The sequence below is a fragment of the Erinaceus europaeus genome, chromosome 2, assembly GCF_950295315.1.
Source record: "Erinaceus europaeus chromosome 2, mEriEur2.1, whole genome shotgun sequence".
In the NCBI taxonomy this organism is placed as follows: Eukaryota; Metazoa; Chordata; class Mammalia; order Eulipotyphla; family Erinaceidae; genus Erinaceus; species Erinaceus europaeus.
The window spans coordinates 57,152,271-57,179,199 of record NC_080163.1 but is presented as its reverse complement, the minus strand read 5'-3'; the positions used below and the strand labels follow the sequence as shown (position 1 = coordinate 57,179,199).

At 50.7% G+C, this 26,929-nt stretch overlaps 1 protein-coding gene across 2 annotated transcripts in view; it reads left to right on the top strand.

Annotated features, from left to right (window-relative positions):
* Nucleotides 1–26,929, top strand: part of CAMK2A (calcium/calmodulin dependent protein kinase II alpha) — a 69,087-nt gene that overhangs the window by 32,331 nt on the left and 9,827 nt on the right. The window contains exons 7-15 of one of the 2 annotated variants that reach the window (XM_007516404.3): nucleotides 2,975–3,077; nucleotides 5,066–5,149; nucleotides 5,275–5,369; nucleotides 6,968–7,090; nucleotides 7,391–7,474; nucleotides 9,457–9,499; nucleotides 11,875–11,915; nucleotides 16,573–16,605; nucleotides 17,620–17,668. In XM_007516404.3, the coding sequence (XP_007516466.2) occupies nucleotides 2,975–3,077; nucleotides 5,066–5,149; nucleotides 5,275–5,369; nucleotides 6,968–7,090; nucleotides 7,391–7,474; nucleotides 9,457–9,499; nucleotides 11,875–11,915; nucleotides 16,573–16,605; nucleotides 17,620–17,668 (655 nt within the window). The remainder of the gene's footprint in view (nucleotides 1–2,974; nucleotides 3,078–5,065; nucleotides 5,150–5,274; nucleotides 5,370–6,967; nucleotides 7,091–7,390; nucleotides 7,475–9,456; nucleotides 9,500–11,874; nucleotides 11,916–16,572; nucleotides 16,606–17,619; nucleotides 17,669–26,929) is intronic. The other variant, XM_007516405.3, reaches the window with a different exon arrangement.

Sequence of the window (26,929 nt, the reverse complement as noted above, 5' to 3'; positions counted from 1 at the left end):
TTGGCTACTGGAAAATGTTTCTCTGTCTCCTGTTTTGGGGTTTTTTTGAATGAACCTCAGTTCTAGCTCCTGGGATCCCATGCACTAAGCCTCCAGCTCAGAGCAGTACTGGAGGCAATGTCACAGTTCCCAGTCCCCTTGCAAACTGTGCTCCATTTCTACCCAGGATTCAACCTCCACACCCCTTCCATCCTAGGTCCCCTCCTTGGGCCTGATCCTACTTCTCTCTTGGTCCCTCTTTCAGGTGCAGAGCTCTAAGTGTCCCCAGCAACCATGGTACCCAGCCTGGGCCCAGATAGTGTCTCTGTCCAGAAGGTGACTTTCCCAGGGGGCCTGTCCCCATTATAGCTACGGCTCTGTGTGAGACACAAGGAGAGGAGAGGCCATGCAAATTGAGGCCACTCTGCATAGATTAATTAGCTGCACATGCATCAAACCAGGCCAGGCCTACTGCCGAGAGCCAGGGCACACTGGGAACACAGTCTCAGGAGGACATGGGTCTGAGTCTAGAGGAGGCAGAGCTATATCTGCTTGGGCCCAGCTAGCTCTGGGCAGTGGTGGGATGGATGGGGGACCCCACGTAAGTGCCACTATAGGAGGGGTCAGAGGAGGACTGGAAGTGTGTGCAGACTTGGGCTCCCTCCCCAAGCAGCAGACAGGAGTGGGGCATTGGTTAGTACATGCTACAGGTCACCACTAAGGACTCTATATGGGCTGTCACCATTCCTTATGTGCTACCCAAAAGGGAGCAAGCTTCTCATTTTCTCAGGAAGAAACTAAAGCTCATGGAGGTGGAATGATTTGCCCTCAGTCCACAGTGTAAAAAATGATGGTGCTGGGACTGAGTGGTGGTGCATTTGGTTGAGCACACATGTTACCACACATGAGGACCTGGGTTCAAGCCCCTAGCAGGAAGCTTTGCAAATGGTGAAGTAGTACTGCAAGCATTTTTCTCTCTCTCTCTCTCTGTCTCTCTCCCTCTTCTTATGTATTATTTATTTATTGTTGGCTAAAGACAGAAAGAAACTGAGAGGGGGAGAAGGAGGGAGAAATACTTACAGCTCTGCTTCACCACTTGTGAAGCTTTCTCCCTGCAGGTGGAGACCAGGGGGCTGAACCTGCATCCTTGCTTACCTGTCTTTCTCTCTACCTACCCTTTGCCTCTGTCTCTATAAAAATAAATAAATATAAATTTTAAAATGGTGTGCTAGAATCAGAGCCCTCAGTCACCCCCACTCCTTCTGGAAAAGGGGGATCCCCATCCTCCAGGAGCAGTGGGGAGGCAGCCTCGATGTCCTCAGAGACTAGGTGGCATGTCTGAGGACCCATATCTCAGCCTGGAGTGGGTAGGAGCCAGCTCTGAAGCCACACAGCCTCCATTCATCTCTATCCCTCACCAGACTTCGGCCACATCATTGAACCTCTCTGAGCTTTTGTGTCTTCCTCTTTAATCATGTGACAAGTCCTTCCTAAGCAGCCACACTGTGCTGTCCACTGTCCCTGGTGCCAGCAACAATATGGTGGGAAGGACAGAAAAGAAACTATCATGAAAGGCCAGGGAGTGTGTGAGAGCCTGGGTTCAATTCCTGGCACTGCAGGAAGACAAACTGAATGCACAAATGAAGGAGCCGTGCACTGGGGTTTCTCTATCATGCACACAACTAAAAAATAAATCACCAGAGGAAAAGAAAGTCACAGATAACGAGGGGCAACAAATAATGAGCAGGCACACAGACAGATGGAGGCTAGACCTCATAAATTGCTCTGAAACTTAAGGAACTGAGACAGAAGAAGCTGTCTTGGACATTGTTCACTGAGATGAGGCAATCATGGAGGGTCTCCTTGTGGGGATGACATGAAGGTGAGCACAGGTGAGGAGCAAGAGCCTGTAAGGCTCAGAGGGAGAGCAGTATCTGACTGGGGACAAGCAGTGCCACGGTGCAGAGGTGAGAATAAGCACGGCTTTTTCTGAGGATGGAAGAAGAATGGCCGCTGTGGAAAATGAGGAGATATCTCACTAGGTAGGGCACCTGCCTTGCCCTACCTGTAACCCAGGTTCAAACCCCTGCACCATATGGGGGTTGCTGTAGTTGGGAGGAAGTTTTTTTTTAAATATATATATATTATTTACTTTTATTTTTTATATTTATTTATTTATTTATTTTCCCTTTTGTTGCCCTTGTTTTTTAATTGTTGTTATTATTGATGTCGTCGTCGTTAGACAGGACAGAGAAAAATGGAGACAAGAGGGGAAGACAGAGAGGGGGAGAGAAAGATAGACACCTGCAGACCTGCTTCACCGCCTGTGAAGCAACCCCCCCTGCATGTGGGGGGGAGCCAGGGGCTCGAACCGGGATCCTTATGCCAGTCCTTGTGCTTTACACCACCTGTGCTTAACCCGCTGTGCTACTGCCCGACTCCCGGGAGGAAGTTTTAACGCCGTATCTCTCCCTGTCTGTTTCTTTCTCTGGACGAAAAAGGGGCCCAGAGTGGTGGAGTCACACACATGCAAGACCCTGGCTCTACAATAATCACACAGATAAAATCAATCAATAGAATAAGGCGCGTTCAAACAGAAGAAAACAGGGACAGCAGCACCCACACAAATATTTGCTAAGCTGAGAAGCAAGATGGTACACGTGAAGCATTGAGCCCAGTTGCTGGCACACAGTGAGGTCACAGTAACTGGTGCTTCCTCCTGATTATGCTAGTTCTGCCCACCTCATAGCCCTTCCCAGCCAGGGTCCCAGGCCCTGAAGAGGAAAGGAAGGAGGAGCTGGCTGGCAGAGGGAGAGGGAGGTTTTCCTGTCCTAGAAGACAGAAGACCTTTGGCTGGGGGTACAGGTCTGGGTGCTTCTGGTTGTCTGGTTGCTCCTTCTGCAAAGGTCAGGACACCAGGGGAACTTCTGAATCTGCTCACTGTCCCCTTGGCCTTTCCCTTCCCTTCCTCCCACTTCTGCCTGGCGCTGGGAAGCCGGAGAACCTGCTGCTGGCCTCCAAGCTCAAGGGAGCTGCCGTGAAGCTGGCAGACTTTGGCCTGGCCATAGAGGTGGAGGGGGAGCAGCAGGCCTGGTTCGGTGAGTGTGGGAAAGGCTGGCAGGGCTGATGGGGACAGGGTGGGAGGCGATCCTTATGCTGACATTCTGGAGCCTTCGGCCCAAGGAGGGCCACCAGAGCTCAGGGAGTAAACCCCAACCCACCCAGCATCTGGGTCAGTGGGCCTGTCCTCTGTAATTCCCCACAGTGGTGGTTATATTATAACAAGACACAGCTAAGTCTTCCATGGGACTCTGCTTACTGCCTGGGTGCTGGAGATTTTCATCCTGTTGCTAGATGTGACAGCAGAGCCTGAGACACTTGGCGGAAGATCAAGGGAGCCTCAAAGGGGTAGAGGCAAGCTTCACGCATGATTGAGTCCTTTCTTCTGACTGAGGATACTTTTCAGTGCTCAGTGTTGGTCAGAGATGAAGAGCCAGGGCTCTGGGTTTCAATCCTGATCCACACTTGTGAGCTCTATAATTTTGGGTGAGTCGTTTTACCCCTCAGAGACTTTGTTTCCCTATCTGTCAAATGAAGATAAGAGATATATGCTCTTCAAGGGTGCCTGAGGACTGAGGATAGATGTGAAAAGTGTCCTATTTCATGGTCAGAAGATGGCTCACCTCGTGAAGTACACACATTGCCATGTGCAGGGGGCTGGGTTGGAGCCACCTGCACCCCATGGGAGGATGCACGAGGGAAGCTTCATGAGTGGTGTTGTGAAGTCTCTCTTTCTCTCTCCTTCTCTGACTTTTATCCTCTATTTAAAACAAAAAAAAAAATAAAATAGTCTGCTGGGAGTAGTAGAATAATGCAGGCATGCAGCCCTAGTGAAAATATTGGTGGCAAAAGAAAAAAAGGAAGGAAGTAATGAAGAAGGAAGGGGGAAATTAAGAAGGGAAAGAAAAGAAAGAAAGAAAGAAAGAAAGAAAGAAAGAAAGAAAGAAAGAAAGGGGGGCCGGGTGGTGGCGCACCTGGTTGAGTGCACATGTTACAGTGCACAAGGACCCAGGTTCAAGTCACTGGTCCCCATCTGCAGGAGGAAAGCTTCACAAGTGGTGAAGCAGTAATGCAGGTATCTCTCTGTCTCCTTTTCTATTATCCCCTCCTCTCTCAACTTCTGGCTGTGTCTATCAAATAAATAAAGATAAAAAATTTTTAAAAAGATTATTTTTAAAAAAGAGAGAGAAAAGAAAGAGAAGTGGCTAGTGAAATAGCTCATTTGGATAGTGTGCTGCTTTGCCATGTGCATGACCCAGGTTTAAGTGCAGCCCCCACTACTTTGAAGGTGCTGTGGTCTCTCTCTGCCTCCCTATCTCTAGAAAGAGAGAGAGAGAGAGAGAGTACTTGGTTGATTGTTAATCCCTTTCCCAACAACACTGGAATACATTTCTTTCTTTCTTTTTTAAGATGTATTTATTAATGAGAGAGAGAGAGAGATGACCAGATCATCACTTTCGCACATACAATGCCAGAGATCAAACTCAGGACCTCATGCTTGTGATTTCAACACTTTCTCCACAGCCCCACCTCCCAGGCAACATTGAGGGGTATTTCAAATAGTAATCCTTAGTCCTCGTTTGACAGGTGTCTAAGCTGAAACCTTAGCAAGGAAAGAAATCTACCTAAATAGGAGTTAGCAGCTAGGTCAGAGTTGGAGACTGGCTCCCTCTGAGTCTAGGACTAACTTCTCCCAGGCTGGGGGCTGAGTGTGGGAGGGGGAGACAGAGAGTTCCCTTAGCCTGCAGCTGACAGGGCAAATGTGTTTCACTTGTCCCTGGAGGGAGGCCCCATGGGAAGCATCTGGGGTTCATCTGTGTGCTTTCTGCCACAGGCTGTGCAGTGGGCTGGGGACAGGCTTGCTCTGTTCCCTCCCCACCCCTCACCCTCCTGTCCCAGACAGCTGCAGGGTACAGAGAGGTTCTCCCTGTCTTCAGGGATACCCCCATCCCTCATCCAGCAGAATCTTTCCCAGACCCCTAATGCTATGTGTGTGTGTCTGCCTGTATGTGTATGTGGCCTGCAGGGTTCGCAGGGACACCGGGATATCTGTCCCCGGAAGTGCTGCGCAAGGACCCCTATGGCAAGCCAGTGGACCTGTGGGCCTGCGGTGAGTCCCCCACACCTCCTCTCTTCCCTGGCTGCCTGTACCCTGGGGCCCTACCTCCTATCTCTTCCTCCTCCAACCACCCTTAGTCCTTATGGGGTGCTGAGGCTCTCTGCTCCTTCCCACAGGGGTGATCCTGTACATCCTGCTGGTGGGGTACCCCCCTTTCTGGGATGAGGACCAGCACCGCCTGTACCAGCAGATCAAGGCTGGAGCCTATGATGTGAGTGTCACTCCCCTCTGCAGCCTCCGACACCCCCCTAGGGCCAGCAGTGGCAGCCAGTGCCCAGCCATGTCAGAGAACCTGAGATGCCTCCCTCTTGCCCCCTCACCCCCCCCACATCTGTGTTCTAGGCAGATGGGGAAAGGCTAGTGGAGCATGAAACAGAGGATGCCCAGGCCACACACAGCCCTGCCTAGTGCTTGGAGCTCTAGGGGAGCAGACTAGGACCTAGGGGGAGCAGAGAAGCACCAGAGCAGGGGGAAGGGGCAGGCCCCAGAAGCCAGGAATGTTTTTGTTCTCTAATTACATGTAAAATGTATTTCATATACATAGAACATATTATGTATAACATATGCAATATTATACACATATAGTATATAGTACATATCTAGCATGTATAAATATACCATGATAATTTATAAATATATTATGTATCATTTTCTCTCTATATCTATGCCCATCACACACACATAAAAAAGGCTAATGCAGGCTAGTGAAATAACTCACCTGGATAGTGAGTTGTTTTACCATGTGCAACCCAGGTTTGAGCCAAGCCCCCACTGCATTAAAGGAAGCTCTGGTGCTGTGGTCTCTTTCGTGTTTTCTGGATCTCTGTCTCTATCTAAAAAAAAAACAACAACAAATATTTACAACATTCTCCTACATACACGTTATTATAGATAACTGTTATCCCACTCTGTAACTTAGATACTATGGTCATACTCCTTTTTGAGATAGTGAAGTTGATTAAGGCCAAGAGAGGCTAAAAAGCAGTGCAGAGAGGTCTGGAGACAGCCCACTTAGCAGAGCACACACTTTGCCATGCATGAAAATCCAGGTTTGAGCCCCCTATTGTCACATAGGAGTACCATAAAAAGTGGAATTTCCATGAGTGGTGCAGCAGTGCCATGGTGTCTATCCTCTCTCTGCCTCTCTCTCTCTCTCTCTCTCTCTCAACTTCTATCTTAAAAGAAAGGAAGAAAGAGAGATAGAGGAAGGAGAAGAAAAGAAAAGAAAAAGTTTGCAGAGAATACTGTAATTGTGCATCATGCAGGCACAGAGCCCCGGCAGTAACCCTGTTGACAAAAATAAAATCCAAGCCAACAAACAAAAACTGCACTGATCATCTAAGTGGGATTTGAACTCAGGCAGCCTGGCTCTTTCAAGCCTGTGCGTCTAGCTACCAAGCTTCACTGCTTATCTGCATGGTTGAAGCCAGGCTAGTTATGTGCCAGATACTTTCTGTCACACCTCATATTCACACATCTCTAGGGACAGTTCAGGGGAGATGGTCACCCAGTGGCCCAAGGCCACACATTGCAGGACCTGAGCCCCAGGCCTTGTGTTCTGCCTCCTGGGTGTGGACTCCTGGCCTGTAGCTTCAAGACCCCTTTCCCCTCTGGCCCCTACTCTGATTTTTCCTGGGCTGCTCCTCCCTGCTCCCCCTGGTCTCAGAGGAGTGCCTGCCTCCCCTGCTTATAGATGCCCAGATGGGTGTGAGCAGAGCCCCTGCCTGCTCCCCTGCCAGTCAGGGGCTGGGGGATCGCAGGGGTGGTCTGGGGCAGGCTGGGCAAACCTGGCCCCTCTGCCCCTTCCAGTTTCCATCCCCAGAGTGGGACACTGTCACCCCGGAAGCCAAGGACCTCATCAACAAGATGCTGACCATCAACCCATCCAAACGCATCACAGCTGCCGAGGCCCTCAAGCACCCCTGGATCTCGGTCAGTCTCCTTGGGGACCTTTCCTGGGGACCCTTCCAGACCTTAGGTCCACACCTATGTGGAGTGTTCAGGCCCAGTTTGGGGGCTTAAGGGGGACCACCCCAAGAGCTTCTGGCTCTGCTGTGGATCTCAAGGGGGAAGGAATGGAATTGGAGTGAGGATTCTTGGGTTGGTGTTGAGACTTGCCAAGCCTGGGAGACTGGAGCCCCCCGAATTGCCAGCCATAGCTCGCTGAGCTGCTTCATGGTAGGGGCCAGGGAGGTCTGAATCCCACTCACAGCCACCTTCCTCCCCCTGCAGCACCGCTCCACTGTGGCCTCCTGCATGCACAGACAGGAGACCGTGGACTGCTTGAAGAAGTTCAATGCCAGGAGGAAACTGAAGGTAACAAGTCTTTGACCTGTCCCCCCTCCACCTCCCCAGACATAGGAGTGGCTTAGCCAGGAGAGGCCTCTTCTCCTTAGTTCTTGTCCTCACTGAATAAAAAACAAAACAAAACAAAACAAAACAAAAAAGGAGGACTGAACATCTCCTGTCTGGGCTGGGGATGAGTGGTGGAGAAGACAGATAAACAACCAGGACATTACAGGACAGTGGTGAGTGCTTTGATGGGGCACACCCTGAGCTGGGAATGGGGTGGGGGGGGGGGTCACACAGCTGAGCCAGCAATCAGGTCTGCAAGGACCAGAGAAGGATCTTTGAAGCCTTCTTGGAGGAATTGGCAGTTAAGCAAGAGACCCTGAAGGAGAAGTAGGTATCTCAGTCAGTGCAGAGTCAAAGTGGGCAGATACGCCAGACAGAGAGAAAATCCTGTGCAGAGGCTGCAAACATGAACTTGGCTATTTGTGAGAACCAAGCTCCGGAGGTGACATGGCAACTGGGCAGGAGACCATCTGAGGGGCTGTAGCTGCAGAAGACCTCTAGACACAGGTCACAGGGGCCCTGAGGAATTCACAACTTGACCCAGCAGGGCCCTTATGGACTGTTCTCTCTGTAGGACTGGGGTGGCTTCTGGTTTAGCCCTGGACAGGAATCCCTGGGTAGACCGGAAAAGGGCGTCTACAGGTCTCCAACTGGTTAGAACACAGAAGCCATCAGCACTCTGAGTGACAGATCGATGTCTCAGCCTGTGCAGAAGCTCTTCACCAGCTGCTCCCAGGCCTGGCATGGCAGCTCAGCACAGGGACACAGTCCAGGGGGATGGTGGCCATCCGGATTATCTCAGGACCCCTGCTGCCCTCCTAGTGGGAATCATCATGACGAAAGTCTTAAAATATTGGAATCTGGGATTCCTTTATTTTTGTTGTCACTGGGGCTTCACTGCTCTTGACTGACTTTCAGATAGACAGAGACAGAGAGATGGAGATGAAGATAAGGGGAGACACCCAAGCACTTCCTCCAGAGCAGTGGGGGCCAGGCTTGAACCTGGGGTCACTTGCATGGTAAAGCAGGTACACTATCCAGGTGAGTTATTTTGCCCACCTGGCATCTGAGATTCTTTTATTATTTTACTTTTTTTTTTTTATTGCCACCAGGGTTATCATTGGAGCTCAGTACCTGCAAAACAAATCCACTACTTCTGGTGGTCATATCTATCTATCTATCTATCTATCTATCATCTATCTATCTATCTATCTATCTACCTACCTACCTACCTACCTATATATCTATCTCTTATTTGATAGAACAGAGAAATTGAGAATAGAGGGGGAGATAGAGAGGGATAAAGAGAAGCACTTGCTTCACCACTTGTGAATCTTCCCTTCTGCAGGTGAGGACTGGGGGTTTGAACCTAGGTCCTTGGGCACGGTAGTGTGTGCGCACTGCTTGCACCACTTCTCGGTCCCTAGGATTCTTAAAACCAATGTTCAGAGTGTTCTAATTAAAATAATAGCCACAGGCACCACTGGGCCCGAGGACCCTGGTTGATGGAGGGTTTCCACACATAACCCCCCACGGTCCGAGCCTGGAACTTGCAGGGGTGAACTTGCACTGCAGTGAGCTGCCGAATACCCCCCAGACAGTGGGCACAGGGGGGGCAGGGCTGAGGGATTCAGGCCTACCATGTCTGTCTAGGCAGGAACACTCCAGACCCTGGGTAGCCCCCACTGACAGGTATCCTGAGCCTGCTTGCCAGCTGTGGCAGGGCCAGTGAAGCCTATTAATATCTGTTCCCAGGACGGCCCACCTGCAGCTGTGCCAACTGTGACTTAGCTCACCCTGGCCCCTCTCGGAGGGCAAGGGTGGTCTCTGGCTGCCGGGCTGGGGCAGAGGGTTTTAGCCAGGTGTCTAAATAGAGCCCCTCCTCTCCCCCTCCTGTGTCTGTCTTTCCCCTCCCCCTTGTATCCCTCCTCTCTCTGCTGCAGGGGGCCATCCTCACCACCATGCTGGCCACCAGGAACTTCTCGGGTAGGTGGCAGGACCTTAGATTCCCCTATCTGTCCCCCAAGAAGAGGGGGCATTACCTCACTAGATGTTTGGTTCCCCTCAAATCCCAGAGGGTACAGAAGACTCCATCACTGGGACTTAGCTCAGTTGACACTCAAAAAGGGGGGTAGGTCAAAGGTCATCAAGTTCAGGGCCTACCAGGAAGGCTTAGAAACTTATTTTTCCTCCCTCAACCCCCACACCCCACAACAGCATTAGGGTTCCCAGGCTCTGCCCGTTGGGCTGCAGGGAGTAAAAATAACCTCATTTCTACCCTTCCTGGAGTCTCATGTTAAGCAGCTCCTATGAATTCACAGCAGAGGGTGGGGGTGGGGGAGGCTATTTCCATCTCTGTTTCAGGGGGTGACCTGTAGCAAATTCAGTCACACTGTTTTGGGGAGACAGAGGCCGCCTTCAGCACAGGTATGACCAGCCCCAGAGCAAGTGTCCTTAACCAAACTAGGTCCATGTCCTCACCCCTGTTCCCCACCCCAGTATGGCATAGGAGTCCTTGGCCTAGGCTGCAGTGGGGTTGATGGAGACGAGAGTGTCCTGATGCCCTATGGCCTGGGGCCTGGACAGGGAAGGGGAAGGGATTAGTGGTGGGGCTTAGTGAGAAGCTGCCCCTGGCATGGTAGAGTGTGTCCATGCTGCCACCCGCCAAAGGTCTCTCTCTGGGGCTCATGGATGGACACAGTAGGGCTCACCTCAGGTGATTGGGCCCCAGCCAGCCAGCTGGTGTAACTGTGAGGAAACATGGCTTCCAGGAAGCGGCAGCCCTTGGCTGGGCTGTCTTGGTTGGGGGATGGGCAGGTGGGGAGCCCCAGAACCCCAGATTCAGGCTCTCCTGTCTGGTTCATCCTGCCACCACCTTCCTGCTCACCCTCCCCACCACCACCTCTCTTTTCCCAAGACAGGAACAACCCTGCCATTCCTTCCACTGGAATCTGAGCTGCCAGACAGCCGTGGTCTTTTTTTAACCACCAAAGTGGCCCTGGAGAACCCTGGCTCATGCTTACTAAGTGGTGCCCTTAACTCAGTCCTAATCTCTACATGTGCATGGGATGGGGGGTAGGGGAGGAGATTAGTGGTGTTTTACAAAAACATGCAGAGAGAAATCCCAGCACTCAAGCTGGGAATGTTTCCTCGAAAGACCCAGGTTGCTGTCTCCACTTGGAAAATAAGTATAAGGGGAGTCACCTAAGCCAGATGTCCTGAAAGACAGGGTGGAAATGGGTGGGGAGAGTGGGAGAAGCATCGCTCTTGAGACTCAAGAGGCAAACGCTCTCCTCAACCCACTATTGCTCCTGATCCAGCTCATCTAGCCCATCAGGGATGGGCAGTCATTCCTCTGGGCTGTACAGTCCAGGAGCTACCTGTCCCTGAGCTTGCTTTGCCAGAGGGTGCTTGGGAAGGGGCCACAGGTGGAAATGTGGGGGAAGTGAGGCTGCCACCAGCCCCTGGGGCATCCCTTTTGGACAGAGCTGCTCCCTAGCTCACCTCCTCCAGGCCACCTTTTAACTGAGCATCTACTATGTACAACTAAAGCACTGTGTTGAGCTCTTTCTGGATACTTTGCTGCATGCACCTCCCTTCAGGCATTTGCTTGAGAGATGAATAGCTTGAAGCTAGATTGGGCCAGGCTGGGTGTGCATGCCATTCCCTGGTGATTGGCCTTTCTGAAGATTCTTGGCCAGGGAGTGGGGAAGACAGCAAAGAGGGAGGACAGAAATGAGGCTCCCACTGAAAGCTGTTACTCTGCTTTTCCCTGCTACTGGGGCCACAGCCAGTGCCAGCATGGGGCTCCTTGGGCTTGGGAGTCAGGGTGGGGAGTGAGAGTTTGAGAGCAAAGAGGTTCCTGCAGGCTCAGGCAGGGGTTGCCCTGAAGTGACGGGGAATAGGGCATCTGCTTCTTGTCACTGGCAGAACTCAGCCCACAGCTGTCTGGAGTGAGTAGGCGGGGCTGACACATGACCTCCACTGCAGCATGGGGCTAAAATTAGAGAGCAGCAGGGGTGGGGAGGGAGCGTCCAGTCCAGGGCAGGGCAGCACAGCCTGTGACAGGGATCCAGAGGGAATCCCCACAGTTCCTGGGAGCTGTGGGCACCTCCCTCTACCCACAGGGCCAGTTGGTCATGCTCAGGAGCACTGAACTCTGGGGAGCCAGGCCTACATAGGGGATGTGAGGTGGGGCCAACGCGGCCCAAAGGGAGGAGGAGCAGGCCCAGGAGGTCCCCCCGACGCTGGCTGAGCCAGCCCAGTGCTCCCTGGCGGCCCCCAGATGCTGCTCTTCCTTGCCCTGTGGGCCCTGGTGCCCTGCGTGGTGCTGCTAACCCTCTACTTTCTCTCCTCCACAGGAGGGAAGAGTGGAGGCAACAAGAAGAACGATGGGGTGAAGGTAAGGTCCCGGCAGTCCAGCAGGGCCTGACTTGGGCAGCCATTCTGTCCTTAGGCCTGGTCACAGACCTGGGTCTGTGTGATGGGCAGCTGTGAGGATGGGTGTACCCAGACCAGATATTTGGCCACTGCACCCGCCCTCCCACCGGCATCAGTGGGTGGCTGTGGGAGGTGGAGGATTGAACGAGGTGGCCCAAGGTGGAGGTGGGAAGCAGGTTCCAGGAGGTGGCTATGGTTCTCCAGGGCTGGGGGACAGGGGAGCAGAGGGATCTGGCTGGTCCTGACGGGTGATTCTTTCCTTCCCAAGTGTGAGTCCTCCCCACACTGAACACACCCCAGTTTAACCACAAAGCCTAGACAAGGTGGGCTTCTCCAGGTCTCAGGACCCACAGGTCTCCCCCCATCACCACTCCCCTCTCTCAGCCTCCCTGCCCAGGCCTTCCAGATGAGTGCTGAGAGTCCCATCTTATCCAAACTCAGGCTGGCCCTCTGTCCCCAACCCAAAGCCCAAGATATGCCTTCCCCTTCACACCCCCACTGGTCCCCCTCCCCATCTCTCTCTTTTCCATCTGCTCTTTGGACCTGGCCCCTTCTCTGCAGCCCTCTCCTCCCCTCCCCTCCCCTGCCACTGGCTCGCCTTGAGGGCTACCCTCTTTAGAGAGTCTGTCTGTCTCTCTCTCTCTTGGCATGGAGCCCTGTCTGGCCAAGTTCCCAGGGCCTGACTGTGCCCAGGCACTGGAAGATGTGCAGAGGTGTCCAAATGCAGCCACCCAGGTGGGCTTTGGGGCTGTGTTTGCAGCAGCATGGGCAGTAACCAGGGTCTGGTCTGTTCTGTCTGGGGGTCACATGGCAGTCAGCCCGGGTTGGCTGTCTGAGGCAAGGGCTGGGGTCTCCCCTCCCATCTTAGCCCTCTGCAGAACAAAGGTACACAACGGAGATACAAAGAGTGGGGGAGAAAAGGGGTGAGTCTGTGATGTCTGAGATTACACCTTTTAAAATAGAAGGACTATCCGGTGGTGGTGCAGTGGGTAAGGTATTGCACCCTCAAATTTGAGGTCTGGAGTTTGATCTCTAGCAATGTACATGCCAGAGTGATGCTCTGGTTCTCTCTCTCCCTCTCTTTTTCTCTCTCATATAAGTATGTATTTCTAAAAAAAAAAAAAAACTGGAAGAAAGGAAAAATTCCTGTCTAATCCTTTCCCCTTTTCTTGTCTTTTGTTTTATCTTTAAATTTGGGTGGTCAGAGTCTCACACATGAATGATTTCACTGCTCCTGGACTGCCTTTTCATTCAGACAGAGAACGAACACCTCAACATTGGAGCTTTCTCCACTTTCCTAACACCACCAGATGGTGCCAGGGCTCAAACCTGAACACAGCAAGCCATGTGCTTTACCTAGTGAGCTCTTTTTCACTCTCTGTTTTTTGTCTATGTTGTGCCAGGATCTCATGTATGTATGAATCTAGCACTCCTGGACCAATCTTTATTTATTTTATTTCATTTAGTGAGAAAGAGAGGCTGCCAGAGGGAGAGACATTACAATACTGCTCCACCATCCATGGAGCTTCCCTAGGTGCCATGGTGTTCCCATGAGGTGCTGGGGCTCAACCCCAGAGCATGGTAAGGGTAAGGTGCATGCTCTTCAGAGCTGGATGAGCTAGCTCCTAAACCCTTCTTGTCCCTCTTATACTGGTTATCAGCTGGCTTGGTTTTCTTGGAGCCCGAAGGCTTAGCACATAGGTTGGGGTGGGATTACTTAGGAAGGAATGGGCTTCTCATGCCTGCTTCAACCAGAGCTACTCTCCTAGCTCACAGTGGTTAAGGGAGCCTTAATGAGGTGAAAGGGGGCTCTGAGAGCGACCCTGGAGGGTTGAGTCCCTGAGGAATTTGTTCCTCAATTCCAGCAATAGGGACGGTTTGTGAGCTAAGAAAATGTGTATCCGGAGCTCAGTGCAGTGCTGGCGTGAGGTCCAAACTCCTGAGATGCTGACCTGGTGATTACCTGGTCTCTTTTGGTTTGGTGGGTAAGTTTGCTTCAGTAAATGTTTGGCAGCCACAGATCTACTGTGAATCTGATTAATAAAACCAATATGTACTTATCCATGGTCCCAAATGGGTCCAAAATTGACCTGGGGCTCGCTCACTGTTTTGGGGGTGTCAGTGGGGCATGGGACAACTGATCTGCAACTGGGTATTGTTCTCTAGCTTGTAGGAGCTGAGTGTGGTGCCAGGTTCCCTAGGAGAGATCGTATTTGGGGGAGAAGGGAGGGGACAGGAGCCCCAGGAGGTGGCAGTGCCATTGAGTTATGACCCGAGTTGCCCTTGAGCTGGCTCCTCTCCAGGCAAAGCCAGGAGGTAGAGGCTGGCTGAGTGCCAGCGTGTCATTTGCTTTGGGGCTCTGGCTGATCACTGCTTCCTGTGATGCGGGACTGAGCCGCAGGGCCTTTTGGGGTGGCCTGGGTATGGGTGAAGGGAAGTTCAAAGGCTAGTCCTGGTCAGACCTTCTCTTCGCTGCTCAGTTGCCTCTGTGGCTCCCAGTCTGAGGTGGAACAGAGGGCTAGTCCACCTAGGGAACAGGAGGAACTCACAAAAGAGCATGGTCTGTAATATGTCATTCTGGAGGGTCTGCTCATGTTTGCAGGACCAATATCCAGGAATGAGACTGAGCTTCATATCAGGAAGCCAAGACTTTGAGTCCTCAGGAACCTGGGTCATCAGTTCTGTCCCTTGTACACTATTTGTGGGGGGCTGTGTCACAGGATGTGCTCCTTGAGTGGACACATATTCAGCTAAGGGGGAAGCCTTCTCTTGAAACAAGCTTTGACCGAAGAACCAGAGCCTAGTTCTCATGCTGAGTGGCAAACAAAGATGGCTGTCGGAGTTACTCTGAAAGGAAAACCAAGGTGGCCATCAAGAGTTGCTGAGCTGTGACAAGGTCCTATACTGTACAGTCTCTGAGGGAATGTTTTGATGTTAATCTTGACTGTACTTCATTTCAACCATCTTGGCTAAACCTTAGAACCCTGCTTCCATGTGCAGCTCTAAGAGATCTACCTCTCATTTGGGTGAAAGCCCCTTGTAAATTAAACATGAGCACTGGTCCATGTGGGGTTATTATTAGGATCATCGCCATTTGTCACTCAGGAAAAAATGGAGTCTTCCTATTGCTAAGAAAGCAACTCCCTACCCCCCATGCAACCCTTGGCCTCGATGCCTATAAAGAGAGCCCAGCTGCTCCCACCCCTCAAACCCACTCACTGCCCCTGTTGGTGTCCCATCCGTGCCGTCGTGAATGCTCTCTCCCCCATGTCCCATCCTGTCACTGTGCGTCCGACTCTGATGGCAGTCTCTGCTCTGTGTCTCCTCTTCATGTCCCCACCTGGAACTCTCTGGTGCCATACAAGCTATGCCTCAGGTTTTTGCTGATGGCCCAGCTTTGGGGCCTCCCACGTACCAGGCCTGGCCCAGCCCCAGCAGGGAGTGAGGCTACAACAAGAGAGAGAGCTGTCCAGGGCTGTTGCCCTCATACTACCTGGCCAGGTTGGGACAGAAGCAGGCTGGGAGAACCACCAGTGAACCACCCAGCCTACCTGTGGAAGCCTGGACAGAGAGCATATAGGCTTTATGGTATCTGGTGTTCAGAGGATTCCGGAGCCTAGAATTAGACTCCAGGGCCCTCAGGGGCTATCTAGGACTTTTCCTGGCAAAGGCTTACTGAGAGACTCAGACAGAGGAGAGACCCTCTTCCCTGTAGCACCCAGCTAGGAGACCTGAGTACATCTCTGCCCAACTCCAGAATCAGGTCTCTCACCTGTGTAACACAAGTGTCTACCTGAGACTTCCTATAAACTCCGGTCTCCAAGACTCTGACTGTGAGCTGAGGGAAGGAGAAAAGGACAACTTTTTTTTCTCTCTCTCCTTAGTTCCACATCTAACATGAGTCCCTGTCACCCCCCCCCCCCCCAGGGCCAAAGACTCAAGTGAGTGGACTCAGTTTCTTGTCTGGCTGTGCCTGCCTCTTATCTCAGGCAGGTCGAGGCTCTCTAAGGTCACTTAGTGGACTGGTCCACCACACCAGGCCTTGCTTTGGAATGGCCCAGAGATTCTTTTGGAAATGGAGGTGCCCAGGCCCCACCCCACGCCTAGCTACTAAACTCATGGTTATGGAAACTTTCCACCAGATTTCCAAGTAACTAGAACAACCTACCAACCTACCAGGAGTGGGGCCCTCCTCAGAGGAGATGCCTGGGGAATCTGGAAGGATGCTGGAGGCTACTCTGTACTAGAGCCCTCCATGGTCCTATGAGGGCTTTGGATTTTGGATGCCATAAGCCAGGGTCACCCAGGTAGGAACCTGAGGCAGAAGTAGTCCTCATCAGTTAAGTCTGATCCAGAGCTCAGGGGTCAGGTTGATTAGGCTCAGGTCACAGTGCTTGAGGCCTGAGCAGGCTGAGGGAGGCCTGGCCTTACCAGGTCTGTGGCTGCTGATGGGCCCGACTCCTTGCCTGGCATCACATCAGCAAGGGACCCCAGAGGATGACCCTGAGGCCCATCCTCCTCCCAGACCTCCACACCCCCCACTTGTTGTTCGTTTCTCTGCTCCCTGCCGTTTTCACGTGTGTCTTTTCCTGTCCCATCTCTTCTCCTTGTTTTTCCAGAAAAGAAAGTCCAGTTCCAGCGTTCAGTTAATGGTGAGTGTCTGCCGTCTCCCAAACACCGGTAACTGCTGAGCCTCGCACCCTCACTCCTGCCTCCCTCCTGCGCCGGCTGCACCGGGACCCCCAGGGTGGGGAGCGGGTGCTCAGGGCGTGCTTGGTACATGGTGTGTGCCTTGTGCGACAACATGTGCGTTGCGTGTGCGTGTTGTTGGCGTGTTTCTGTCCACACTTCCGACTCCATGGCCCAGACCAGCAGCCTGACAGTAGACCTGAGAGTTCCCTCTGGCATAGAATAAGGTGGATTAGCACCTAGTCCCCCCTCTTCCCCATATCCTGCTCTCGGCTTCTAGCTTCTCCCCACCCCTCTGCTCTGAACCTCATCTCGGGGCTAGGTTGGTGCCAGTTGCAACCAGGGTGGGACTTGGTGTGACTGATGTGGAGGTGGGTGGGGAAGCATCTTTGAGGCCCTTCTTTTGATTCTGCAAGGGGACCCAGGCCCGCCGGTGGCAGAGGGGCCACTAACCCCTGCTTTTACTCCAGAGGTGATATGGTGGCCCATGTCCTTCTTCTTCTACTTCCGGTGTCACTCAGCCATGTGGTTCTTCCACCCCCCCACCCCCCCACCCCCGGGGAGTCCAGCCTCTCATACTGGACCTCTCCCTCTCTCTCTCTTTCTCTTCCTCTCCCACCAGTGTGTGCATTCCTTCCCCATCCTGTGGCACCATGTGCCTCTCTGCTCCCCTGCACTCCATCTCTGCTGCTTTGAGCAGTTGGGGGCCCAGTTTTCCCCCTCTCCGAGTCCTTCTGGGAAAGCCAGGGTGCTCCCCTTCGTCCATACCTTACCCTCAGCCACCCGCTCAGCCAGACTTATGCTTCGCAGGCGTGGAAGTCTGACAGGGTTTGCCGCCAGCATCAAGATGGCACAGCCCTTGGGCTTGTGCAGAATTGGACCTCGATGTCAGGCCTCCGGGGCAGCCTCCTGCCAACCACACCTCCTTTTCCATCTGCTTCACCAGACCTCACCACCCTGATTGTTCTCTTTGGCAGGAATCTTCTGAGAGCACCAACACTACCATCGAGGATGAAGACACCAAAGGTAGGGGGGCCTTGGATGGCCAAGCCCAGGCACACTGGGTCTCCCTGCAGGCCAACCTTCTCCAGTAGCTACCTTCAAGTCTCATCCCATTCTGTCCTGTCCAGAGAGCCTCCTTGGGCTCCATACAAACCAGGAACATGAGGTTTCTCACCCACTAGTGGTGCTGAGATGGATTTTCCTTTTTCAACAGTTATTTCTTTCAAGATATTTTAGAAAGGAAAATAATTTGACATAATTGAGTGCACTGTATAGTAGAGGTATTTATTCTGGGGAGAGAGAGAAAGAGAGACATTGAGAGAAAGGGGGAGAGAGGGAGAGAGAAAGACAAACACTTGCAGCACTTCTTCATCACTCACGAAACTTCCCCCCTACAGGTAGGGACCTGGGGCTTGAACCCAGATCGTTGTGCATGGTAACATTGTGCTTTGCTGGGTTTGCTACCAGCTGGTCCCATTAGAAGTTTCTGCATTTTGAAAAAGTGAGTTGACTTTTTTTCCAGTCGTCCTCAGAACTTCACCATTTCAGGGTTTTTCAGATAGCCATATTCAGAAAACAGAGACATACAGAGAAAGGGAACAACACCACAGCACTGAAGCTTCTTCCATTATAGTATGGGGTGGGGACAGTCTGGGCTTGAACCTAGGTTGTGTGCATGGCAAGCACTACCCAGGGGAGCTATTTTGTTGGCCTAGTGAGGTACCCTTTCTTTCTTTCTTTCTTTCTTTCTTTCTTTTTCTTCCTTCCTTCCTTTCTTCCTTTTTTTTCATGAAAGGAAAACAATATTTTTTAAGTTCAGTTGACCAGAGAGCAGCCCCCAAAACAGATGGTTATGAACTTAAATTTTTCCACCTGTCAGGGAGCACTGCCAGGGTGTCTGGGTAAATACCTGGCAGATGAGAAACGCCACTTGTTCCTGAGTATCTGTTGGATAGACCCCTCAGTGCCACCCCCATTACCCTCCCCTATCCCCCAGATCTTCTGTCCCAGTGAATGAAGCCAGGGGGATCTTGCTCATGAGGTTTCCACTGCTGGAAAACTTCATGTTGCAAGTGGATTAAGGCATAGTCAAGCCATGCTGGGGATTCAGACAGCTCAAGGGCCTTGAAGAATAAATGACTGGCTTGAGTCAGATCCCATAAACTAGATAACTGCAACAGCATAGTAAGAGAGGGAGCCAGAATGACAGTAATTAGAGTAAGGGCTGCCTTGATGGGCCCCTGCTGTGTGCTAGGTCTCTTCCTAGTACTTTCTGTTTATCTGAGCTTCACAACAGCTTTCTGAGGTGGGGGCTGCGGAGACCTCCATCCATAGCCCAGGAGATCATGTTGAGTCAACTGTGACTGAGGTTCCGGGACTCAGGGTGGCCTTAGGATTTGAACCCTGGGGCTTGTGGGAAGTGTGCTCTGACCCTACATGATGAGCATTGCTCAGCGGATACCGGACCCTGGGATGTGGGAGTGACATCACAGGTCTGCCTGTGGGTAGTCCTCCTTTCTCCTGAGCACAGGGACATGCCCTGGGCACAGAGGTCTTCACATCCCAGCATGTCTCTGACAATCAGAAAATTGCCTTGACCTGGAGAGGGTCAGATCATTTGCTTCTGAAAGAATACAATGATGTGGGGAAAGGACATTTGATTTGTATAATAATTGTTTTTGCTGGGGCTGGGTGGTGGCACACTTGGTTAAGCACACATGTCGTCATGTGAAAGGACCCAGGTTTAAATCCCCGCTCCCCACCTGCAGGGGGCACACTTCAGAAGCAGTAAAGCAGTGCTGCAGGTGTCTCTCCCTCACTATCTCCTGCTATCCTCTCAATTTCTCTCTGTCCTATTATATAATATAGAAAAAGAATGCTTGCTGGCGGCAGTGGATTCATAGTGCCAGCACTGAGTCCCAACAATAACCCTGTTGGCAATTAAAAAAAAATTGTTTTTGCTCCCCTCCCACCCCACCTCTCAGTCCCCGCCTGCAGGGGGTGGGGCTTCATGACTGGTGGAGCAGTGCTACAGGTGTCTCTCCTTCTTTCTGTCTCTCTCTTTCCCTTTAACCTTCTCTACTTCTTTCTGTCTTCTACCCTCTACCAAAAAGAAAGAAAAAGAAAAGAAAAAAAAAGTGCTAGGAATGGTGGAGTTGTGTAAGTACAGAACTCCAGTGATAACCCTGGTGGCTAAATGTTTACATATGTATACGTTCAGTTGCCAGTCAGGGCACCTTGTCCTCAAGTCACCTGGCCCTAACTCAGGGTGTCCCAGGAGACCAACCCCACCCTCGGTGAGCCTCTCTGGTCCTTCCCAGCTGTGGCTGTGGTCTCTATCTCCATGGCTTGGCATTGCAGCAAGTCAGCCTTTTACAATGACACCAGGGACAGCCTTTTTGAAACATGCTATCTAGGGACTGGGGGAGCATATGCCTTACTGTGCATAAGTATTCAGGTTCCATAGAAACCGCACAAGAGCACCTGCATGGGGGAAGCTTCATGAGCAGTGGAGCAATGCTGTGGTGTCTCTCCTCTTTATCTCTCTCTCCATTATTGTCTTTCACCTTCTACTTAAAAAAATTAAAATCTTCTAGGAGCACTGGAATCATGCAGGTGCAGAACCCCAGTGCTAAGACTGGTGGATAGATGTGTGTATATGTTTTCTTAAGAATCCCGTGAAGTTCAAGTCAGAATTCTAAGTCCCTCAAGTATGATTTTTCTGACCACATTCCCAGTCCTGCTTCTTCAGATTCTGATTCCATGACACTGAGACAAAGGATTTCTAAAACAGCCTTCATATTTAAGACTCACTGTCACGATGGTAGGAGGGTGCTGGGATTTTGAAGAGACTGACTCATCATGGTCTCAAGTCCTGGTCTTCCAGCTGACAGGGGTCACGGGGTCATGGAAGCAAGCTGACTCCCCTTCTCCTTTTAAAATGTTTTTATTTATTTATTCTTTTTAATGAGAGAGGTACAGAGAGAAACACACACACACATACACACACACACACACACACACACACACACACACACAGAGAGAGAGAGAATGGAAATGGACAGAGAGAGAGGGGCCAAAGCACTGCTCACGTTTGGTATAGTGCCGGGGATTGAAACGAAGACCTCAGAGCTTCAGGCATGAAAATCTTTTACATAACCATTATGCTGTCTTCCCCAGCCCCTTTCAGTTTCTTTTTTTTAAATTTATTTATTTATAAAATGGAAACACTGACAAGACCATAGGATAAGAGGGATACAATTCTCACCACTAGAGCTCCGTATCCCATCCCCTCCCCTGATAACTTTCCTATTCTTTAACCCCATGGGAGTATGGACCCATGATCATTATGGGGTATAGAAAGTGGAAGGTCTGGCTTCTGTAATTGCTTCCCTACTGAACATGGGCATTGAAAGGTCGATCTATACTCCCAGCCTGTCTCTCTCTTTCCTTAGTGGGGCAGGGCTCTGAGGAAGTGGACACATTGGTGGGGTCATCTGTTCAGGGAACTCCAGATGGCATCATGGTGTCATCTGGAACCTGGTTGCTGAAAAAAAAGTTAACATATAAAGTCATACAAATTGTTGACTAATCATGAACATAAAGGCTGAAATATTGCAGGTGAAGATTTGGGGTCTTTGTTTTATAAATAGCTAGTAGGTCTATTTTAGATATATTCCACAGGGCCCATGACTTTGTTAGTTTTTGCCTGAGCCTGACATCTGATATGCAGGTGAACCCAAGTTATTGTCTGGGGAGATGACGTCATGGCTGGAAAAAGGGCCAGAAAGCTGGATCAGAGAAGAGAGTAGCTCCCAAATATGGGAAAGGTGTATAAATATTATTGACTGTAAACCCCCATTGATTTGATCTGGGGCCCATATTCAGCATAGGAGCCTATGTAACCTCTACATCCCTGTAGGTCCGAACTTGCTTTCTGTGGTCATCAGTAGGAGCAATCTGAGTTGCACCAATTTCAGGACCCATCTTCTTCAGGTGGTAGATAGAGTATGTTATCCAACCCCCTTTTGGAGGATGGGACATTCTCTACCATTGTTGATCCACCCTTTCAGTTTCTTTACTGGAATCTATTTGCTTGGTTACTATGGACAATTTGTTCAGCCTCTCAGAGCCTTGTTTCCTTACCAGTAAAGAGGTGAAGGTGACAGTCAGCCTCAGGGGGCTGCTGTGCTGTGATATATGAAGCATTTCCACTTTGTTTGGAACTTGGCACTTGTTTAATGCATCTTAGTTCCTTTTTGATTAGTCTCAAAATATAGCTTGTGGCTGAGTGACAAGCAGACATGTGACACTTTCTTAGTGCATCCGTTTTCTTCAATGGTTATTTTAAGATGAATATTTATTCACATGTGCAACAGACAGTGAAATAGTGGGCATGGAATGCATAATATGTCTGAATAGTTAATGTAAGCATTGAGCCATCAAAAGACATTAGTCACCCGGGGGTGGCAGCTCTGGTGCATCCCCAGGACCCAAGCCTACAACCTTCATCTTCTCCTTTATTTTTATTTTAATTTTTATTGTTACTTTACTTTATTTCATTTTTTTGCTATTAGAGTTGTCACTGGGGCATGGTGTCTACACAGATCCACTGCTCCTGAGTACTGTTTGTTTCTTCTTTTTGCTAGAGTTAAAGATTTAGACAGACAGATAGATAGATAAGGATGAGAGACACCTGCAACATTGTTCCACTGCTCATGAAGCTTCCTCCTTGCAGGTGGGGACTAGGGGCTTGAACCCAGATCTTTGTGCATGGTAACGTGTGCAGTCTACTACTGGGTGTGCCGCTGCCACTGCCCAGCCCCACCCACTATTTTAGAGAGATCAGCAGGGTGAAGTCTGTGAAGTCTGGAATTTGGGTTCACCTTCTGTCCCTTTTATGGAGGAGAAGCGGAGGCCTGAACAGGATAAAGAACACCTTCAGATTTTGTATGGCAGAATCCCCTGCCTCAGTTTCCCTCCCTGGGAGACAGAACATGAAGACAGAGATGCTGGCCCAGGCAGGAGTGTCTTCACCACAAGCTTCCCTCCCCCAGCTTCCTCAAGCCTCTGAGAAAGTTTCTCAAGTGCTACTTTCTGGTGTTAATTTGTTAAGGCCTCTTGCTAAGTGAGAATAACAGCTGGTAGGGTGGATTCTGACCTCACATTAAAGTTAATTAGAAATGTCAGTGGCCAGAGCACATTTACCCCCTGAGTTCAGAAAGGGAAATTAATATTTTAGGGCCCCTCTGGCTGAGTGTACAGGGCTTGGGGCGGGGAGAGGTTCAGATGCTGTCAGGCTTCCTCCTTGCCTCTCCACCTCACCCCTGACTTCTGGTCAGTTCTCTGAGGAGTTCATCTTCCTTCCAACGCAAGGAGCAGTCTTTGAGTCTGGGAAATTTCAGCCAGGAATACTGATGATCCTACCTCAACCTCAGTGTTGTATGACCTGGAGAGGGTGTCTTTATGCCTTCTGTATGCCCGCCATCTGTCAGGGGGTCTGGGTGGGCACCTGGCAGAGGAGAAATGGCCAGAGGTTGCTCCAGGACACCTGCTGAATGAGTCCCTTGTGCACAAAAGAGACTGCTGAGGGTATGGGCGGAGAAGATCCAGAGGGGACTTCTCCAACTAGAAAGAGAACCAGACTTTCCTGATATTCTGTTCCTGAGAACAAAGCCAGGGAGATTCCTGCCCACCAGGCTTCCACTGCTGCATTCAAAGTAGACGAAAATCAGACACTTGCCGTGGCTGTGTTCATTGGAGAGGTATAGTTTCCAGAATTAGGAAGGGGATAGAGAGTGCCTCCACCTCGCTTTTAGATTCTCCTACATCAGGGATGGAGGGCTGGCTCTTAGAGAGATAACCAGGCAGCTCAGAGACACCGGAAGAACAAATGACCAGCTTGAATCAGATGCTGCAGACTACTATCTAGAGGCCCTGACTCCTGAGAAGAGTAGGCTGAGTGAGCTGGTTCTCAGGGCAGGATCCCAGAATACAGAAACAGTGTGTGTGTGTGGGGCGGGGTAGGTAGCATAATGGTTATGCAAAGAGATGCTCGCGCCTGAGACTCCAGAGTCTCAGGTTCAGTCCCCCACACCACCATAAACCAGAGCTAAACCAGAGCTAAGCAGTGCTCTGGTTAAAAATAAATAAATAAATAAATAAATCCAGAAACAGAATGCAGAAACAGAGCCAGAATTATAATTGTACTCTGTCCCAGAGAGACAGATCTCAGCTTGAAAGAAGGAGGCAGGCGGGGCTGGGTGGTGGCACATCCAGTTAGTGCATGTTACCATGCACAAAGACATGGGTTCAAGCCCCCAGTCTCCACCTGCAGGGGGGAAGCAGTACTTCAGGCATCTCTCTGTCTCCCTTACCCTCTCTATTTCCCTTCCCCCTCATTTCTCTCTGTCCTATCAAATCAAAGAAATAAAATTTAAAGAATTTTTAGACAAATTTTAAGAAGAGTAAGAGGCAGGTGTCAGCTGTAAGACCTTGCTCAATAGTCAGTCCAGTGGGCAGTGGACAGGCTGCAAAACCCAGTGTTTCCAACAAGAGCAGGCTACCTCTTAGCAGCTGCTGGGAAGCCCCTCTACCCTAGCAAAAGGCTAGAGCCCATCTGATTTAGAGCCTGACAGATGCATAGACTCCTGGCCCTCATTTCTGGAGCATGAGCACTGCTCCCAAGGCTTTACATAATGCACTGCTCTTTGCATCAAAGAGCAGCTCCAAAGGGCTTGCAACAGCAGCTGGCACCCAGCAAGCAAGGACGAGCCTGGGTTAGCTGTTTCTATCCATAGACTTCCAAGCTTACATCATCCTCAAAGCCAGCGGAGGAAGTGCATGCTCTTTGCAGTTCCATCACATGAATGGGGAAACTGAGGCCAGGGAGGTAGCCTTCCAACAGTCACACAGGGGCAAGATAGGGTCTTGGGGAGGGGGGAGGTGGTTCCCAGACCCCACACCCATGACCACTTTGCAAGACAGTCAAAGGGGAGTGAGAAGCAGCCTGCAGGAGCTATGACAGCAAGTGAGGACTCCAGGCAAGTCAAGTTGGGGGAGCTCTTAAAATCCAATCCGCAGGGTCCGGTCATGGCACACCTGATAGAGTGCACAGGTAAGATGAGTAAGGATCTGGATTCAAGTCCCCTGTCCTCACCTGCAGGGGGGAAAGCATCATGAGCAATGAAACAGTGCTGCAGGTATTTCTCTCCTTCTCTAGCTCCCCTTTCCCTCTCAGCTTCTCTCTGTATCTACTCACCCTCTCAAAAAAGAATAACATTTTAAAAATCCAATCCACCATGAGAAGGAAAGGCCACACAACAGAGGTTCCACAATCAGTAGGAACATGTGGCCACCCCTAGCTTATCATGCTGACTCAGGGCTGAGTAGATAGGATGGGATTTCTCCTGTAGGGGTGGGCTTCTTCCCCTCCTTGAGTCTCAGCTCTCCCCACTTCCTCCCCAAAGGGGCTGGCATTGACCAGGAAGTTGGGTCCTTGAGCTGCTAGGTATAGAGACCACAATGCATCATAAACAACAGGGAGGCAGAAAAAAAATATCAGCCCCAGGCCCTGTCTTGATCCCCCGCCACACACACACACCCTTTTATAAAGATGTTTGACATCTTTATTCCTTTGCCTCTGGTAGCTTTTTGTTTCTTCCTGTTTTATTTCTCTCTTCCTTCATTTCTTTCTTACTTTTATTTATTTTCTTTATTTTTCCTTCTCTTTCTTTTCTTTCTTTCACCCTTTCTTTCTTTCCTCCCCTCTCTTCTCTCTTTCCTTCTTTTACTTCCAAGGCTTCATGCCTGCTGATTCCACTACTCCCTGCAGATTTTTCTTTTTAAAATTTCAGATAGAAATGGTTAATTTCAGCTCTAAACAGAGAGGACAAAACAGAGTCAAAGAGAGAGAAGGAAAGATAGCACAGCATCACTCCACCACTCATGGAGCTTCTGCCTTAGTGTGTTGTGGGGTACCCTCATATAGTGCTGAAGGCTTAAACTTGGAGCCTCATGTGTGGTAAGATGTGTGCTCTACCAGGGTCAGCTATCTCCAGGCCCTTCTTTTTCTTCCCCACCCATTTATTCATTCAGGTGGGCTCTGTGACAGCTCTAGGAGGGGCTCAGGGGTGGAGAATGGGCAAGTAACATCTACTGACCCATAGAACTCATGCTCTAAGGCAGGGTGATTCTAGGCAGAGGTCAGAGAGTGAGAGAATTCATCTCTCCCTGCAGTGGTGATGACACTGGTGCTCCCCATGTCAACCAAGCACTGAAGAGCCAAGAGCCATGTAGGCCTGGAATCCCTGCACCAGGGACACACGGTGTGGGGCAAAGTGTGCTGGGCTCCAGAGCTGCACCCTGTGGCTGGGGTGGCTCCTCCCTGGACACTCAGCTCTCAGCCTCAGCTCCTGGGACTGAGTGGGTGGTAGTGCAGGAAGGCTTGACAACCCCACGAGCTCTGCAAACAGCTCAATATCTGGTGTATGGTGCTCTGTCAGTCGCATGGCCACAGTGGGTCATGCCTGGCTTTGGCTCCAGGGGTGCATAAGTCAGAGGTCAAGGGCAACCAAGAAAGGCCAAGGGAGGCCAAGAGGTGGTGCACTTGTTTGAGCACACATGTTACCAAGTGTAAAGACCCAGGTTCAAGCCCCTGGTCCTCACCTGCACGGGGAAGCTTCACGAGTGGTGAAACAGTGCTACAGGTGTCTCTCCTCTCTCCTTATCTCCCCCTACCCATCTCAGTTTCTCTGTCCCTATCCAATATGCAAACAGATTATATATATTGAAAAGGGCAGCCCCCTGTGAAGATTCTGTTTCGTCTGTTCTGTTTGGACAGGATACCATTTCCCAAGGGAGTGTAAGGACTCCTGAGGGTGAGAGAGACAGTGGCACTTACCATGTGCATTTACTGTGTCTGGGATAAAATTCCCATCACCATCTGTCTGGTTCTGAAATCTGGTTCTGTCTACACATTGAGCACTGAAAGAGAGGTGGTGGCATGCCCATTTTACAGATGAGGAAACTGAGGCTTGGCATAGCACATGTTTAACAGGGAACCTGGTGCCTAACCCTCTGCCAAAAAGACCCCAGTGCCTCTGGTGTTTGAGGGAGGCTAGATCTCTGCAAATGGGCTTCATTTTGCCTAGAAATTTCCAGAGAGCTCAGTGTCTGATTCCTACAGGGCCCCACATGCAACAAAAAGCTCCTCCAGGCCTAAGGGAAGAGTGAGTCCTAAGCCTGTCCTCGGTGATCTTCGTTTTGATCATGGGAGAACCCTCC